At 40.2% G+C, this 18,969-nt stretch overlaps 1 protein-coding gene across 1 annotated transcript; it reads right to left on the bottom strand.

Moving 5' to 3' along the window:
• Positions 1-1,286: 1,286 nt before the first annotated feature.
• Positions 1,287-18,409, bottom strand: DIPK2A (divergent protein kinase domain 2A). The gene is made up of 3 exons (XM_054385910.1): positions 17,756-18,409; positions 4,479-4,782; positions 1,287-1,717 (listed from the first exon to the last, which is right to left on the bottom strand). Exons 1-3 carry the CDS (start codon positions 18,407-18,409, stop codon positions 1,386-1,388), a joined length of 1,290 nt encoding a protein of 429 aa, XP_054241885.1. The 3' UTR covers positions 1,287-1,385.
• Positions 18,410-18,969: the final 560 nt, after the last annotated feature.

The following is an 18,969-nucleotide window of genomic DNA, read 5'->3' as shown; positions in this document are numbered from 1 at the left end:
AAAAATAGGAGCAAGTTTTGAAGTGAATTCTTGCAACAGTAACTAAGGTTTTTATAAAAACTGTAACTTATGAGAACAACTCCAGATTTATACAAACCTTAACAATTCAATTTTAATTGTACTGGGAACAGTCAAACAGTTCAAGAAAAGGAGTCTAGACTGAATACAGCTTAACCAATTGAGCTCGTAAATCAAATGAAGAATATTCTGTAAAATTCACTACACTTGAATTGAACAGAATTGGAATGATGTTAACTGGACTAACTTTCAAGACATTATTCATATTAAGGGTTGCTTCTAGCATAAGCATATAGTTTTATAAGTTCTTCAAACAGTAATAAAGGACCACTGAAATTTTAATTTTGAGAATGATTAGCTTCACTGCAGAACAGCATTTTTTCCTCCACTATTTGTTTTAGTTTAGAAACTAATAAATGAAACCATTTTCTTTGGTTTATGTTTAAATACACTGGACTGGTGAATTTGTATTTTTAGTCAAGCTTCTATCCCCAATTTAAGTTATCATAAATCCTTTTATTGTAGTCTCTCTCCAATTCTTAAACTATCTCCGTTAAAAGAGTTTGCTCATACCATGATTTCCTGCTAAAACCAGTCATGTATAGATACTAGCGTGAAGGTAAAGGTTTTGTACAATAATTACATTAAGTAATATTTCCAATGTCAGAACTACAAAAGACATCAAATGAATGTTAGTTCAAATGACATTTGAGTTTATGACAATCCTAAAAACAAAACAGAAACAAAACCCACAATGTCAAAGCATAGTAAAATACAGTGTAAAACCCCTTAAAATTAGACAGTAAACATGGGAATCCTGCACTCACCATAGGAATGTACTGCACAGTATTAACGTGAAAGCTTGTTAAATTCGAAACAATGCAGACAGCTAGATTTACCTGGATGCAAATGCCACTTCAAGGTGTTTAAACAAACACAAAAATGACAAAATGTCAGGAAAAAGGCCTTTAAAACAGGCCATCAGGCTAAAACTTGACTTTCCAAGTAAGAACATCAGCTTCACAAAACTGTGACACTAATGCAGTTTTACGTAAAGTACTCTGACACACAAGCTGTCAATTAAGCTATCACAGTCTTTTCTGACCTACTCCCTTTTAAGTAGTTAGAGAGAAGAGTCAATAGTTGCTCAAGTTTTAATTCAGTAAGTACCTTGTCTGTTTGCAAACAAACCATTATAACACCATAAAATTACACATTTTTATGGCATTTAGAGGAAAAAAAAAAAAGGATAAAGTAGTTGTGGGTTTTATTGTTTTCTCTTTTTAATACCTAAGTTCAACATTTCCTTTGTTTAGTGTTTTTGCAACAGTGTTTCAGCCATAGTTGCAAAGCGTTTTCTCTGTGGACTACCTCACGTTGCTATTCAACTGTGCAAGGTATTCACGCAGCTCTTTCGCGGCTTGGAATCTACCGTATCGCTTCTTTGGGTTGGCACACTCGTCCAGCAAGGCCTCCAGTCGGCCATCTTTGGCAATTTCAGCTGGGGGGTCATGAAGTAGTCCTCCAGAAGTGCCACGCCACGTGGCATGTCTTGATAAAAGGTTCTGACAAATAGCATAGTAGTTGTGGTCCACAGTGACGCGGGCACAAAGAATCTCCTTCGAGAAGGACAGACAAGCTTCCTTGTCACAGTCATCAAATTTGCTTTCATACCATACATCCCAGTTTTCAGGTTTATCTGTGAAATGTAAGGAGACAGTAAAAATAAATAAAGTGAGAGAGTAGGAAAGAACACATGTATGATACAATCAGAAGCTCAATACACAGCAAACTGGTAATACTTAAAACTAGAAACCAACTTCGTTTAGATGAACTCCTGAGCTTCTATCTGACAGTTTGACATCCCCTTTTGCTGAAATGGTCATAGCAATACAAAAAATAGGGGGGGGGGGGAGCGGGCGGGGAAAGAAAGAAAGAGGGTAAAATGGATAGCAAAGAGAAGGAAGCAGGAAAAAAAGAGCCCACTACACACATGAAATCAAACACAGGAAATCTACATTCACACACATGCCTAGAGGAAATAAATGTAGCACAAACAAATGCAAGAGAAGGATCCACTGCTGAACTTAAGAGAAAAACAAGCAAGCAACACGGTTCATTTTAGCAGCATAGATCTGATTTCTCCAGCTGCCCTGAGAACTAACATGGTAAAGTGGTCTACCAGTGAACAAAAAACATATATTGTAAAGTAATTGCCTTAAACTTCTGAAACAGTATCTTCCAACTACTTATTTTAGACATGGTAGTTACTAGAAGTGTGTATAAAAAAAGCAGATGCATCACATACAGTCTTTGAAGAAAGAAAAAAAACAAAACACAAAACTCATGGCATTTATGTACAGGTATAAACTCTTTATATATAAAAATTGTCAAAATTTAAAGGCGTAATTAGTGGCCTTGCTACAAACTTATAACTTAAAACGTGACCTATGTAAAGTATTTTATACAACAGAAATATACAAAACGTTAGTTAATGTGAGATGTCCTGAATTCTTAGAATCAAAGAATCAGCCAGGGTTGGAAGGGACCACAAGGATCATCTAGTTCCAACCTCCCTGCCATGGGCAGGGACACCTCACACTAGATCTTACTAGTTCTTCTTAAAAAACTTTTCATCTTAAGTTTCTAGACTACTACCAGCTTCAAGAAGACATCCTTATGGAGTCTTGTAGTTTTGTAGATGTCTTTTAGCACTATGATGTAAAAAGAAAAATTTAGTCTCTAAGCTAACTACTGAGCCTACCCATTCATTGTGCCCTGCAAGCCAGTCTAGAGAAAAGGGTACAGAAGGATGACTTCTGAAACTGTAAGAATGTGATACAAAATTTACACAAGAACAGCAGACGTCAAAAGGGAAAAAGCCAGCAACAAAGGAGAATGGGTAAAAAGGACTCCTGCAAACTCAGCTATGAGATCCCACATAGATACAACCGGACAGAATGCACATATTCACGTATTAACTACTCCAGGCAGAGATTGTTCAATTAAACTTTCCAGAACACTAATGAAGTCAGTATTAAATATTAAGTTTATACAATAACTGAGAACTTTGTGTCCTCATTTGTTTTCTGTGTTCTTGATTAGTTGTTAGATTACAGATCATGCAGCAAAATCCTGGATAGATCCAAATTAGTTTGAGAACTATAGACAACAGATGTAAGCATGCGGCACTTTCAGCATTCAGCTTCTGCAAGGATCTACTTGCAGGATCCTATTCCATGTGAATATCAGATTCTTCAGAGTTCAAAAGTCAAAGAAAAGAAGAAGAAGAAAAAAATGAAGAGAGAAAAAACAAAAGTTTGTGTGGCCCATAAGTACTGAAGTAAATGTACTGGACATCCAATATATTAAGAAGACTTCTTGGTAGGGTCAGATAATTTTAATCTAGAACCCCTGAGAACACATTATAAAGCTAATACACACAAAAGAAACAAACCACCACACAACCAAACAAAAAACCCAAAACCCCAAAAAAACCCATGAAAATACCAAACAAAAGGGAAAAAAACAAAAAAAACATAAACCCACACACCATCAAAAAAAAAAAATCCCCAAAACATACTTCCTTGTAGAAAAGTGCATGGATATCAAACAGTCTTTAAGTCTTCAAGTTAATTTAATTCTGCAGTTCAGCATATGAATCCTGTTTGCAAAGCTTAAAAAAACCTCCATTCACCCAAGGCAAACTGGAATGACCTGGCCTATTGCCATGAACTTCTGCAGAACATAGGATTTCATGTTCAATGTCTCTAGCTCTTAGGTCTGTAAAGTTTTATTTACAAACTCAAAAGGAATGTAAACCTACGTAATGCCATTCTGTCAAACATCTCTCCTGCTGCCATTATTTTGAGCTTTTACAGATGACAGAACAATGATTTTTCACTATTCTCATTTGGAAAGAGCACTAAAATTACCCATTCCTTCCATTCCATTATTACAGAGCACCAATGTGAACAACAAAGCCACAGACAGGCAGTGTAATTAAGGCAAAGTGAGCAGCAAGACTGTTTTGTCATTCACAGAAAACAGAATGCCAAGACTTCCATCCTTACAGATGTCTGGAAAAAATGAAAGCAATCTCATAGCTAAGGTAGACTAGTCAGTAAACCCATCTGCCTGTATCTGTCCATCCTTCTGTAAAAGTCATTTCAACATCCAAACCCTTTCCTCCCACTCCCATTTCTCCATTTAAGCAGGCCTACAGAGATTACAAGCATACGTAAATTAAATTCAGGTAAACTCAACACTTCATGAAATTGACAAATTGGTAAGTTAATTAGTAGCCTAATTGCTGAAGAAAGTTAATTAGCTTGTTAATTAGTAGTCTAGTTATAAACTAACCAAAATGGGTATTTAGCAGCTACACATACTTTAAATATTGTGCTTGAAGAGGAAGAAGGTAGAAATCTGGGGGGAGGGGAGAGAAAGGAGACACTTACTCTGTCTGATTAACCTTTTGTCTGCTACCAGAACATTTTCTGCATCTACAATGATAACTTTCCCATCTCTTGGTCCAACTGCAAAGTTGTCAAAGCTGACATCAAGGAGGTAGAGTGCAAATTCAAAGTCATTATTTGTCAGCTGTTCAGCTATTTCCATCAACTGCCAGGCCAGGTCCACTCGTTTCTCCCACGGCGCGTTAAAGTAACTCCACAGCTCTTCTCCAACATAATTGACAGCCACCATTCTTCCACATGCTCCTAAGTACTTTGCAAATGGCCAACCTTCATCCGATGGAAAACTCTGTATATAGAAAGATTTTTTTAAAGCTTTCATTAATACAAACCAGCTTAGATTTTAAAAGGCTGTTCAATACAATTTATAAAAGACACTTGTAAATACCCACCGATACTACACTGCATTTCCATCATTCTAAGTTTTGAAAGGAAAAACAAAACAAAACAAATACATTTGTGTGAGCAAGAGGCCTTGCTGGACTAGTAAAGAGTTGGAGGAATTGAAATAATACACAACCCCTACCTAGGTTTCCACGTATTACATATACTCACATATATATGTATGATTCCACCCTCATTTTCCATTGGTATTTCACACACATCTGTTGCACTAAGGAAAGTACACTTCCCACCAAGATAACTTTTCATCTGATATGTTTAATTGATACCAATTTTTTAGTAACACAAAAGTGCATAAAAATTACACCTCCTTCTCTTCAACATTTCCTCCCTCCCCATTTTTTACCAGTTCATCAGATTTCTTTAAGGATACTCACATTTGAAGATCTCTTCTAGAAAGGGTCACAGAATTGAAGTACAATTGAACACGAAATTGAAGAAGTACAAAAGAAATCTCAGGGTTACTTTCACTTATAGTACCCCTTAACAATCTACCACTGAATCGCTATGCACATACTTTGTTTCATAGCATTTTTATCAGAAGTAAAATGTCTCAAATAGCAAGCACAAGAGACTGAAAAGCAGTAACACACTACAAGCATTAAAAAAAAAAAAAGACACCAGACCCACATTAACAACAGAATAGGTTCACAGCTTTTGGAGTGCCAAGTATTTGGACTTCTACTCTATTTCCATCACCTGATCTAACCACATAGGCCAATACAGTCCTGAGGATGACACAATTAATTTTATGGGCTTAGAGATTAGTATATTATCAAGCAATGACACCATACTCTTTGTCTGTCTATACTGCTATAGACCATCCTCAGGAGCCCTAGACACCTTAGGACCCAGAGCAAGTCAGGATAAAGGAGGAGTTTGCCTTCGTTGATGAGCACTGGGTCAGGGATCAGTTAAGCAACCTGGACACTCATAAATCCATTAGTCCTGATGGGATGCACCTGTGGGTGCTGAGGGGGCTGGTGGAAGTCATTGCTAGGCCACTCTCCATCATCTTTGGTAAGTCTTGGAGAACAGCAGAGCTGCCTGAGGACTGGAAGAAAGCAAATGTCACTCCAGTCTCCAAAAAAAGGCAAGAAGGACAACCTGGGTAACTATAGACTGGTCACCTTCATCCCTGGAAAGGTGATGAAGCAACATCTCCTCAGCACTGTTTAAGGCATATCAAGGCTAAGAAGGTCATTGGGAGCAGTCAGCATGGTTTTACCAAGGGGAAGTCATGTTTAACCAACCCAACAGCCTTTTAAGAGGACATAATCAGGTGGATAGATGGGGGCAGTGCAGTGGATGTGGTTTATCTTGATCTCAGGAAAGCATTTGACACCATCTACACAGCATCCTCACAGCCAAACTGAAGAAGTGTGGTCCATATGATCAGGTAGTGAGGTGGATTGAGAAGCGGTTGAAGGAAAAAAAGTCAGAGTTGTGGTCAATGGGACAGAATCTAATTGGAGACCTGTAACTAGTGGAGTCCCTCGGGGGTCAGTACTGGGACCAGTACCATTCAATATATTCATCAGTGACCTGGATGAGGGAACAGAGGACACTGTCAGTAAGGTTACTGATGACACCAAACTGGGAAGAGTGGCTGACACACCTGAAGGCTGTGCTGCCATTTAGTGAGACCTGGACAGGCTGGAAAGTTGGGCAGACAGAAACTGAGTGAAATCCAACAAAGATAAGTGTAGATACTTGAATGTGGGAAAGAACAACTCCATGGACCAGTACAGGTTGGGGGCTGATCTGTTAGAGAGCAGCTCTAGGGAAAAGGACCTGGGAGTCCTGGTGGACAACAGGATGACCATGAGCCAGCAATGTGCCCTTGCAGACAAGAGGGCCAATGGCATCCTGGAGTGTATTAGCAGAGGTGTGGCTAGTAGGTTGAGAGAGGTTCTCCTCCTCCTGTACTCTGCTCTGGTGAGGCCCCAGCTGGTGTTTTATTTGGTTGGGGGTTTTGGTGTGCTTTTTTGTTGGTGTTGTTAGCAAAATAACCTTCCCAAAACGGAAGTATATAGTAATTCAGTGTTCCCCACTCTACCACTGTAAGAAAAATTCGTGCCTGTGGCATAACCACCAAAATGAGATTTTAGGTTTGCTGTTCATCAAATGAAGCTAGTTCTTTACAAGGGAATGTGTCATTTCACTCAAAAAGAAGCAACAAGGAGATGGTGTTAAGGCCTAACCCTCAGAGAACTCTAGGCAGGAAAGAAAATATTTCCTTCCAGTGAGTGGGATCAAGTAGCATACATAAAATTCAAAATATTGCCTACCACTATCTCTCAGAAAAGGCCACAGAGCTTCCTATCAGGGAAGCCCAAAAGTGTGTACCCATGCAAGTCTACTTTATCCATCTATTATAAATACAAGTTTACATCTTCAACTGGAGCAAAATTTCACCAAACGTGCACAACATTTTCATATTACAGGATTTTATCAGCACACAATGCAATATATTCAACTGTGACAGATATGAAGCCTAAATGTTTTTATTTAGGTATGACTTTGGACCATCAGACTCCTTTTCTACCTACCTCCTATATTCTAATTCTGCTTTGCTTAATGCCTTTGCCTCCCTCTGCAAATATAAATTCAACCACGAACAGTGGAATCTGGCAAAGGCTGTGCTACCTTTTTCAGTGAAGGTGTCCATCCCTTCCAGCCCATCAAGCACAGTCATTTCAATCCCTCCCTTCATATCATTAGGAAAGCAATGCAGTTAGTACTTGCTTGGCTGGTGTTCAGTTGGATCAGTGGCCTGATCCAGCTTATCACACCACATCATGGTAGCACTGACAAATAGAAGAAGGCCCAAATATCTAGGTGCAGAAGAAAGGAAAGGAGGTAAAATGGCCTTTCCTTTCCAGCAGTAGCAGGTATTTTGAAAGTATAGTGTTTGTCACAATGGTACACTGATCTTCAAAACACACCTATTACACTTCCTGCCTTGCGTACACTCATTTCATTACACACAGGAAATTCCAGGAGCAGTCTACTTTATTAAGTGAACATCCCAAACATTACTAGGTAAAATAGCTGCATGGCATACTGTAACAGATATATTTGTAACACTGTGGCAATAAAAAGATCTTTTGACAACAGGAAAGCAGGGAATCCTGCCAACATCTGCACATGTACAAACATCTCTGTTTTGGCTCACCTCCAACTGGCATGTACATATACACTTCATTACCCACGTCAGCAGCCGAAGAAGGGGATAAAAATATGCACAAGTGCCTCATTCAGCAGTTTTATATCCACTCAGTGAATCTGACAAGAATATTAATTGAAGTCCAGATCTGTTGTCTCAGTAAGCAGAGATCTGTAACTTCGTACTATTTTATTTTGAACACATCTTTGTAGATGGAATTGAAGATAACATGAGTACTTATCACTTCATTCATTGACATTTTGAAATCCAATATGACACAAACGTGTGGTCATTAAAAGTTTTCCATGAACAAGTTGCATTTAGAAGTGAAAAGCATGGTAGACAGCTGCCAAAAGTCTCAGATTTCCATGATGTGTAAAATCATTGTGTCTTAGAAGGGGTGTGGTTAATAGGTCCAGAAGGGTTCTCCTTCTCCTCTACTCTGCCCTGGTGAGGCTGCATCTGGAATACTGTGTCCAGTTCTAGGCTCAGTTCAAGAAGGACCTCAGGGAACTGCTTGACAGAGCCCAGGACAGAGCCACAAAGATGAAGGGAGTGGAACATCTCCCTTATGAGGCAAGGCTGAGGGAGCTGTGTCTCTTTAGCTTGGAGGAGACTGAGGGGTGACCTCATTAATGGTCATAAATATGTGAAGGGTGAGTGTCAGGAGGACGGAGCCAGGTCCAATGATAAGACAAGGGGCAATGGGTGCAAGCTGGAGCATAGAAGATTCCACATGAACATAAGGAAAAATTTTTTCACTGTGAGGGTGACAGAACACTGGAACATGCTGCCCAGAGGTTGTGGAGTCTTCTTCTCTGGAGACATCCAAAGCCCACCTGAACACAGTCCTGTGTTACCTAGTGTAGGTGATCCTGCTCTGGCAGAGGGTTTGGACTAGATGATCTTTCAAGGTCCCTTCCAACCTCTAATGTTCTGTGATCCTGTGTGATTTTAGTTTTCTATTTGAATTCTCCAATTAGTATAAATATTTAATGAGGTAATTTTGTCCTTGAATATGCTATTTGAGGACTTGTAATGTGCATTTGATAATATTAAAACTAAGGTCCTGGTCCAAACCAAAAACATCTGACAAAAGAATCTGCAATTCTAATGCACCCACTCACATTTTATCTGTGAATATACACAAAAATGCCATGGAAACCACAGACAATTAAGCTTTCTGAAGTGTTTCAAAATACAGTAATGCATATGTAAAACTATGAACAGGTAGCTTCAGTTTTCCCTCATTAAAGTTATCCTTCTCTATTCAAGAGGAATATACATATTCTTCTAACAGAAAGATGGACAATAGCAATGATGACAAAAACTTCTGCTATCTCCATTCCCAGTACAAATACCTCAAAAAATAATTTAGTTGCCCTAATTAGTGTAGCTACCCAATCTCTCTCTCAGCAAGGCTTAAAAACCTAAACAAACCCTGCCAACTGGACAATGGACATTTTGCTCCTGAAAGAATCATACAGTGTTCATGTCTTTAAAAAAAACCCAGCAAACTATATTCTCAGAATATTGAGAATTAGTAAAATGAATTTTTCATTGCACTGAAGCATAAAACACTATCACTGCATTTGTCTTCCTCACTTGTGCCTAAACATGAGAAGATCTACAAATCTGCCATTAGTTTCGTATGTTCAGGAGCTGCAAATTAGTTCAGTGAAGGCTTACAAACTGATATGGTCTGTTGTAATCTGCAATAACATTAATCCCCTTTGAATTAATAGTTAAAAGAATAAAGGTTCATCAATTATCACCAAGCATATAATTCATCCTAACAAGTCCAAACAAAGCTTTTCATTTTCAAAACTACTCAGAAGATGCTACATGTCAATAACAATTTTGAGTCCAAAAAAAAAACCAACCCCAAAACCAAACCACAAAAAAAAAAAAACACCACAACCCAAAAGCTACATCTTAAATATGATGAAACTTAAAAAAATATATATAATAAAGCATGCAAAACAGAGTAAGGACTTATGACTCTGAAGACTTGCATGGCAAAAACCACACTCTTTGTGACACCTTTGCTAAAATATTCCTACTAAACTGTGTTTGTCCACGCACAACATTGGTCTGGCAAGTAGAATTTAAATCTGCTACTCTTCAAAAAAAAGAAAAAAAAAGTTTTTCTTTCTCACAGAGTACACTTGATTATGCAGTGTAAACTAAAGTAGGCAGTTGTATTAGTCACCAAGGCAAATAAGGAAAGCTCTGAAACCACAAAGAGCTAGAGATGTGATTTTACAATTAAATTTTTAAAAATCAAAGAATATTAAATTGCATGGTCTTAACAGAGATGCCTACTTTTATCAGGAACTGATCTCCATTCTAGAAAATATGTATTCAAAAGTATTTGTGGATGCTAGTGAGTATAATGAAAACAACTTAATTTTCAAATATATGCCACTTCAGTTGACATTCAACTGAAATTCCCATAGAAATATATACTGAATGTGGACTTCATGGAGTATTCCAAATATTAGTACTCCTGTTGAAATGAAGTTAATTTTACTTTTGTTCAGTTTTATTACACTTCAGCCAGTTCCTGCATACAGTTCATGCCAACAAGGGGGACATACTGACACACTGTAGGACCAAAATACATTGAGAATTCTACTCAGAATTAGAAGTTTCTTGATAATCAGGTTAAACTCCTGAACTATAAAATTTATATTTTACATTGTTATCAGCGATCTGTAATTTCACCTAACAAATTAATAAATAATGATTAAATGCAAGAACCACTGTAATGAAAATTGAACATTACATTGGTTTTTACCTTTACATATTAACCTGTACTTCACAAAAGTATTTTAATTAAGTTTACATCAGATGAAAGCGAACACCATCTACTTCTCCTCAGTTATGAGCTTGGAGTGTATTACCATAAAGAAGTCCTAGCAGAGATGGCATACACTTATTTCTGAAAAAGTTCATGCATAAAGTTAAGGAAGACAAAACCACAGCCTCGATTAGTCACTCAGGGAAGCAAAACCATAGCTCCCTCTCGACACCAGACATAACAGAAGCAAAGGACAACGCTGGTATTTCAAGGTTTGGAATGTGGGATAACAGTTTTTTGTTACTGAAAACTGCTGAGAGTTACAGTGTATCAGGAGGATTTCTACTGCAGTCAGAGTGACAGTTTCTCGGTAGCCCCTAAAGACAGTCACTCCTTGTAATACATACCCCACAACAACTTCAATGATTTCTGGACTATTCTAAACCATTCCTCACGTTTTCACTTTAGGAAAGTTTCAGCAGAAAGGAAGAAAGCTGTTTTGATCATTTAAGGAACACAATTAAATATGGTGGCATGACAAGCATGAGACAGTTCTGGCCAAACATGCATACCCATGCAAAAAAATAACTCTTCAATTTTCAGTACAAATTAGTAGAATATTCTTTTAACAGAAGGCTACTCAATTTTAATTCAGTAGAACAGTGATAGTTTTGCTTTTTAAAAATGTGTAGAATGGAAATTCAGGAATGGACAACAAATTCATCTCCTTTTTCCACAATACTCAGGAGTATGTAAAACAGGAATCAAGAAATACTAAAGCCTCACTTTCATATTTAAAATTTAAATCCTTTGCTTTCTGGATTATCTTTTCTACAGGTGTCAGTCAACTGATTTGTGTAAAAAAGAATTTTAAGACAGATATAACACGGGGGGGGGAATCTATTTATCCATAAATTACATAAATTAGCACTTGCAGAAACGAGTATGTTTAATGCAAAAAAAATATTCCAACTACATGGAAATAATTTGAGGGGAGGCAGGAAGTCATGATTTATAATCATCTGCAGCAGATTACAGTGAATCTTAAAAATGGAAAAAGAAATATGAAACTGTAGATAATCAAAATCCTCAAACAAACTGGAGATAAGGACAACTAGTGACAAAGTTAAAACCTTGTTCGAGATCAGTTTTCATAAAGATCAAAAGAAAATATTTGACATTTTAAAATGCTACACACTAAATACTACTCAGTATGTCAAAATGCCAGTAACTATGAGCCAGGACTTAAATACTACAAGTCTACTAGAGGACTTATCAGGTAGTGCAGATAACTATTTTAAATCCTCTACTTGGTGTTTAGCAAAGGAATTATGAATCAGAAACACCAAATGGAGTAATAAAGTTTAAAAAGTATGAAAACCCTCGGGCATTTTAATAATGTATTTAGAATAGAACTACAGAAAACAACCCATGACTAGAACAGTGCATATAAAAAAAAGAAGAAATCTCAGGCAATAAAAATCTTCCTATTTACTACTTATTGAGTTATACGTGGCACAAAAAAATAATACTGTAAGATATTTTGCTAAATTGCTACTTTGAGTAAAACCAGCACCAGAAATTGTTTCCAAAAGAGATCACAGTTGATGTTTTTATATGTGTTTAGCAGATGTCGATTACTGTTCTTCCAATAACAAAACCAAACAGAAACCCCAATGATGACATTAAGACAAACCAAAAGAATTTTAGGTTATGTGGCAACAGACTGTTCATGCAGGGTAATTATACTAGGAATAGAGATACAACTGTTTGTTTGGGTTGTTTTTTTCCACAAGGAATAACAGTGATCAGAAGCTGTGAGAAGAAAACGGCCCTTAAACCGAAGTATTTAGAAAGCAAATACATATCTGAGGGAAGGGCAGTGATTTACACAATCTATTTTAAAAATGCAGAAATACTGCTGTTTTCCAGATAGCTATTGGAATTTTTCTTTGAGTCAGCAAAACACAAGTTTTTGAGACTTGTAATTTACGTATAAGACGCAAACATTCACCATCATTTTTGAAGAATCTCTATTTTAAACAGGCTGTTAAAAGCTACAGCTCAAGACAAAGTTGCATTAATGCACTCGGGATATCTTCTGTAGTTTGAAAAAGACAGGTTACTTACAAGCATTTTATTTACTTTTCTTTTAATAGCAAGGTTTGCACTAAAACTTTAGGCTCTCTGAAGACAAAGTGAATCCAGTTACTTTAACAGTGCATCTGGCAGTGCTGTTGACCAATACAGCAGCCAGCACAAAAGGCAGATTGAGACCATCTCTAGGTGCGCTGTTGACAACAGTTTACAGAACCTCTGTTTCAGTAATGTCAGGACAGATGGAAGCTGTCTTTTCACCTAGCTGTGTTTTCAGATGACTTTAGGATAAACACAACCACTTCACTGAAAAATATAATTTTCTTATTTAGAAACAATTTCTTACTTCAGCAGCAGTGAGTTACACTGTAGTCTCCCCAGCTCCCAAAACAAGGAGTTCTCCACTTTGCCCTGTTTTCTGCTGTCAGATTTTCAGGTTTTTTGGTGTTCAATTACAAAATTTTCAACTTTGCCACAGGCTTTGTTGGACAATGTGGTGTTGCATACCATGGCTCACAGAATAGCAGCTACAGACTCAGTGACAGCAGCTCAAGAAACTGGTAAGAGGCTGCCACAGTCACTCTAAATAGGAAACCTGGAAGCTAATAGTGATCAGTGAAGGAGCTCTATAGTAAGTAAAAGGTAGGTCTAGAGAAAGCCTAACTATTTCCCCAAATCTTTCTGTTTAAATACTTGAGTTTGAGGAAAAAAATCTTATTCAGAAATGATAGGAGAAAGGAAAAAATTAGAATTTGTGTAAGAGTCAAAGACTGAACAACACTTAGTTCTACGGAATGCAGCAATAGGCAGCAAGTGTTTTTAGTTCAGCAACAGTAAGCTTATGTTTGTAGTTTTAAGACAAGACAAAAATTAATCATATTATTTCATAAAGCTGAGTAACAGCCATTATTTGAATGCATGCCACAGTTTAAAAACCAAACAAAAAAAACACCACCGAAACCAAAACAGTTTCTCCACTACAGTTATTTTTACAAGACAAACTAGAAGGTGGGTGGTTTATAAAAAGTCATAGAGTGAGGATGAATCTATTTACATCCATTCTGGTTCTGTGAATTCTGCAAGAAGTGAATATTCACAGTCTGTAATCCTACTTATTTTAAAAATTCTGCTATTTCTTCACAAGGCAACTTTAGGCAGCCTATCTTTGCAAATGCTTGATGCACATAGCCATCACACAATTATAAATCAGTTGTCATGCACATACCCTATCCTCCAAGTGATTCCTATTTGAAATACTGTTTTCTATTACATGAGTTGAGAGGAGCAGCAACAAGGTTTCTTGTCCCTTTTGTCCAAACAAGCTGTTCATGTTTATATAGAACATCACCTTAGATGTAACAAATTGTATGTATGTTGTTTCATTCAAATGTGAATTTAGATCCAAAAATGTGAGAGAATTACTACCTAGTTTTGCAAGATTCTGCAGAAGGAAAAACAGTATTTTTTTCATCTCATGAAGTAAAATGGCAAGAGAGACTAAGTTTTTCACTAAGTACACCTAAGCAACCATTTAACAAATATGGATAAAGAAGGTTAAAAAGAGAGCTATTAAAAAATACAAATATTTAGGATTACAGTAAGCAATTTACACAATCTGTGTATTAATACAGTCATCTGTGCTCTTTTGTTGCTGTTCAAAGACTTGTAACAGAAGTGCATCATGCTATGGGTTAAAGCCCTACATGACAACTTCCTACAGCGAAAGCTGTAAATCAGTTGTGACAATATGCAGCTTGTAAGCAACACCACTTTAGGAATAATCCATACTCCAAAGAGGATCCAAGCTAAAATCCCTGGTATCACTGATAAAAAGTCTTATAATTCACAAATTACTAGCCCTAGTAGGTGACTATGGTAACTCTTCCATTATAAGTCAAAGACTGAGGTTTAAAATCAGTGATGATTTACATCTGACTGTTCCTATAACTTAACTAAATACCACAGATATTCGAAGCACCAGACACAGTTTAGAGGTATTTCTGCCTCTGAATCAAAAGTGTTACTCATGATGGTGTTCTGAACAGTCATAACAGTGTTTCATGAAAAGCTCAAGAGAAAAACTAGCAATGTTTTCCTTATGGTGACAAACAGACATCGCTGGCTAAATGCATTGATTATTTCTTTAAATATTTAAAGTCTATTCACATGTCATGCAGGTTTCCTTTCCTGGAAGCAAATGATTTTTAGAACATGCTTCCACATCTCATTCCCAACCCAATACCTCATCAATAATGCAGAAAATGTCCTGTTTTTTCTGGGTCAGAATCCCAGGCCAGCCATGGGCTTCAGTCTATCATCAGTTCTGAGTCAGCCAGGACAGCTGACCTGAGTTGATTCACAGGTGTATCCCAGACCATGAGCATCACACTTGCTATAAAAGCAGTTTGCTCCTGATATTGCTCCTCTGTTCTTCTCCTGCTTCTCCCCTTCCCTGGAGGGGTCCTTTACCATACTGCTCCTAAGAACTCCCTTCTCATTTGTTGAGATTGCTGTACACTTGCTGGGTGGATTACAAGTTTGTATACTTGATAATGGCATTGATATTAGTTGGGCTGTTTTGCTAAATCTGTTTTCCTTTCAGCCCATGGGTCTCCCCTCCTCTTCCTGATCCCCTTTCTCTGCTGGAGAAGGGTCACCAGGTGATAAAGTAATTGCCTTAGTCTAACCCCACACACATGCTGCACATAGATGCTATATCATAAAACGGAGAACACCTTAGAAGTGTTTCAACACACAAAACTGGCCTGAAGTTCCCCAGAAATATTTTCCAGGATATACCTCTTCACCAAAATTTACAAGGTTCTGCAAAACGCTTTTGATCTGGTAAGAGGTGACTGAACTTTACAACAGTCTGGACTGGTAAAGGCTGCCTTATTTCCCACCAATATGACCTGCTCTGCTCTCAGCAAGCAAAGTGCTTGTTAAGTTCACATCCAAAGATTTTCATCTCTTCAACAGATTTGCTTGATAGCCTCAGGGATCATCCACAGCTTATTTAAGAAGCTGACAGAAATCAAGGCACTTAAATCAACCAGTGCTGGCCACTGCCTTTGATCCACCCTACAATAGTAAATACTGCAACAGTGCCATATCCTGCATCTGTAAAGAATATATTTGCTCCACAAATTATGATGAAATGTACAGAATTCTTTCTGGACATCCAGGTCCATGCTCAGTACATTGGAACCAGCTTTCAAAACCAAAACCTAGAAGCTGTATGCAATGTAACCCAAATAAATCAATTTTCAAAGAACTTCCAAATAGGCAAAGCAGTTTGGATTTTCTTACCTGAGTTTCCTTTTTCATCATGCTAAAGAGCAATTTTACAGCAAAATGTAGGAGACATACTGTACCCTCTGTTCACTGAGAAGTGAACTGGAAACTTACTTTGAAAACAAAACCCAAGAGCTGTACATAAAGAGGCTAAAGAGCAGAAAACATACTACCTAAACCGGTATTTTTAATCAAGGAGAGTTCATAAATACAGTCTCTAGAAATTATTCTAAATTTGCTGGAGGGTAAAGCTTGCAGCACTGCTTTCTGAGCATTAGATATTTCTTAGCCTCTCACTAAACAGCAGGTGTTTGTAACAGTAATCATGTAGTGATGCTCTGAAATGCATTTGCAAAGATTCCTTTTATCAAGGCAAGGAGGGCTCAGTGGTTAGATGACACAATTCTGAGATCAAAGTTACACACTAAAGGCATACTTGGAATTCCCTCAACAGTGTCAAGAGCCAAAATACAAAGCTCCCATTCTAAACAGGTATCCCATAGAAGCACCTGAATGATGCCACAGAATAAAACAGTTTCCTACCAAACTTTCACGTAAAAATTTACATAACACGTTAAAGCACACACTTCTGGTCTGTGTACATAACCGGTCCTCCCAATGAAAGAATACAAAATATGCAACCGCTAAAAAGAAAACACTGTTCATTTATTGGGTACTCCATTTTTCGTCTACAGAATAGCTATTTATGTTTTTACCAACAGAAAACCAAAACCTGGTCACACTTCACATAAGAACTCGATGTCAAACGAGTTCCTTTTAACAAGGAAAGCACAATAGCATCACAGTAGACTCTCTGCCCCCTATCTATTAAACTACACCCTAAAAACTAACCACCGATTCCCAGAGCTGCCTAGGAATCCATGTGTTACGGGAGATACCACAGATAAAAGCTTAACTCTTAACGGTAAGAAGGGTATAAATCCACCGGAAAGCATCTAACTACCTTGCAGCAAGCCACCCCACCCCGCTTCCCATGGAATAGCTGCTTGCTTTCACCGTTCGCTGCAGAACAGAAAAGCTACATGGGAAAGGCGAGAAGAGCGGAGAACAAGTTAAAATCTTAATGCACCGAGGAAAGCTAACCAGGAACCGAATGTGCGAACTCTTTGAGGAAGAAAAACTATGAAGACTGAATGACATAGAGATACACCCCTGCCCTGAGTGGAGACGCTTTCCTCAGGGTATCGTTACATAGGAGTCACTGTCAGGGTAAAGATCTAGAGAGCCAAGCGTCTCGCTGCTATTTCTGGGGCCCGCTTCCCAGGAGTCCCCCTCTCCTTGCTATCCCCAGCCCGCAGACAGCTGCGTGCGCCCGGCGCGGCGGCAAAAAACAATCCGGCCACGGCTGGGGAGGGGGCGAGGAAAGGCCACGGAGGACGCTTAGGCGGCACGAGGCTTCCAAAAAGGAACCCTCCTGCCACTGCTTGGCCGCGCAGCATCAAGGAGAGCAGTCGGGGGCAGGCGCGCTTTGCTTACCTGCAGCACCAGCGGCTCAGGGTTGAAGGCGAGGGTGATGAGGAGCTGCATGCGCTCCGAGTCCTTCAGGTTGCGCAGCAGGAAGCTGCCCGAGTCCTTGGTTTCGGCGTAGCGGCGGACCAGGCGGTCGAGCAAGCGCTGCGAGGGGCAGTGCACTAGGTCCGACCAGCCCTCCACAGCATCGGGGGTAAGGAGCCGCACATCGCCGTTGAGACTGGCGAACTCGGTGGCGTGCAGGGCCTGGAGGAGGTCGCAGCGGCCCCTGCCGGTAGCGCGGCGGCAGATCTTGGTGTCGATGTCGGCAAGCTCCTGCGCGGAGCCCAGGCGCTTGAGGACAACGCGGCGGCTGCCCTCGCGGGGCTCCCCGTAGCGCGCGAAGTAGACGTTCTTGACGTTGAAGAAGTCGAAAAGGCGGAGGCGGCCCCAGCTCTCCAGCCGCAGCTGCCCGTTGAGGAACTTGCGGCACCAGCTGGTGCCCCAACAGGCCGGGCACTTATTGAGCTGCAAGAAGCGCCGCTCCGACAGCTCGTTGCGCTGCAGCGAGGCCAGCAGTGAGTGCGTGTTCAGCACCAGCGCCGCCGCCAGGCTGCCCAGCACCGCCAGCTTCACGTAGCGGTACAGCCGCCCCAACTTCAGCGACACCAGCCGCAGCATCGTCCCGGGCCGAGGCCCCCCCCCCGCCCGCCGCCGCCGCCGCGGTCGCTCCCGCCCTGGCCGCGCCGCAGCTCCGGCACCAATAAACTCTCCGCCTCACCGCTCAGCCCGATAAAAGGCAGCCAAGTTACAGAGGGGACGGCAGGGAGGGGGAGGGGCAGGAAAGGGGGAGGTACCAGCAGCCCCGCCGGCCCCGCCCCCACAGGCGGGGCTACGCCGCCGGTGCCCCCGCTGCCCCCGCTGCCGCTACGGAGGTGGGCACGAGCCGCCCGACCCCCTCCGGGGGTCCCCACCTCCCGCCACTGGCCCCGCCTACTCAGGGGCGTGACCCAGCGCGAGAGCCGGCGGCCGCGGCGGTTGGTTGCACGTGATGCGGTGCTGTGGCGCGCGCCCCTCCCCCTTGGGGTGGCGTGGGGCTGCGCGCGAGGGGCGGAGATGGAGGGGGCGGGACTTGGAGGCTGGAGGGGGCTGTCCTTCCGTGCACGCGCGCCGAAGAAGGAGCGGTCTCGGGGCGACGAGCCGCTGGGCGGCGCTCACCCACTCGTCACCCTTGGCTCGCA

This window comes from Indicator indicator, chromosome 13 (genome assembly GCF_027791375.1).
Source record: "Indicator indicator isolate 239-I01 chromosome 13, UM_Iind_1.1, whole genome shotgun sequence".
Classification (NCBI taxonomy): Eukaryota; Metazoa; Chordata; class Aves; order Piciformes; family Indicatoridae; genus Indicator; species Indicator indicator.
Note: the sequence above shows the minus strand (reverse complement) of the source record. Positions and strands in the feature narration are given on the sequence as shown.

Coding starts and splice junctions, on each gene's coding strand:
- DIPK2A (XM_054385910.1), bottom strand. CDS start 18,409: ATGCTGCGGCTGGTGTCGCTGAAGTTGGGGCGGCTGTACCGCTACGTG. Junction 4,783..17,755: donor CTGAGCCGCTGGTGCTGCAG/GTAAGCAAAGCG, acceptor TTCTATATACAG/AGTTTTCCATCGGATGAAGG. Junction 1,718..4,478: donor CAAAAGGTTAATCAGACAGA/GTAAGTGTCTCC, acceptor TACATTTCACAG/ATAAACCTGAAAACTGGGAT.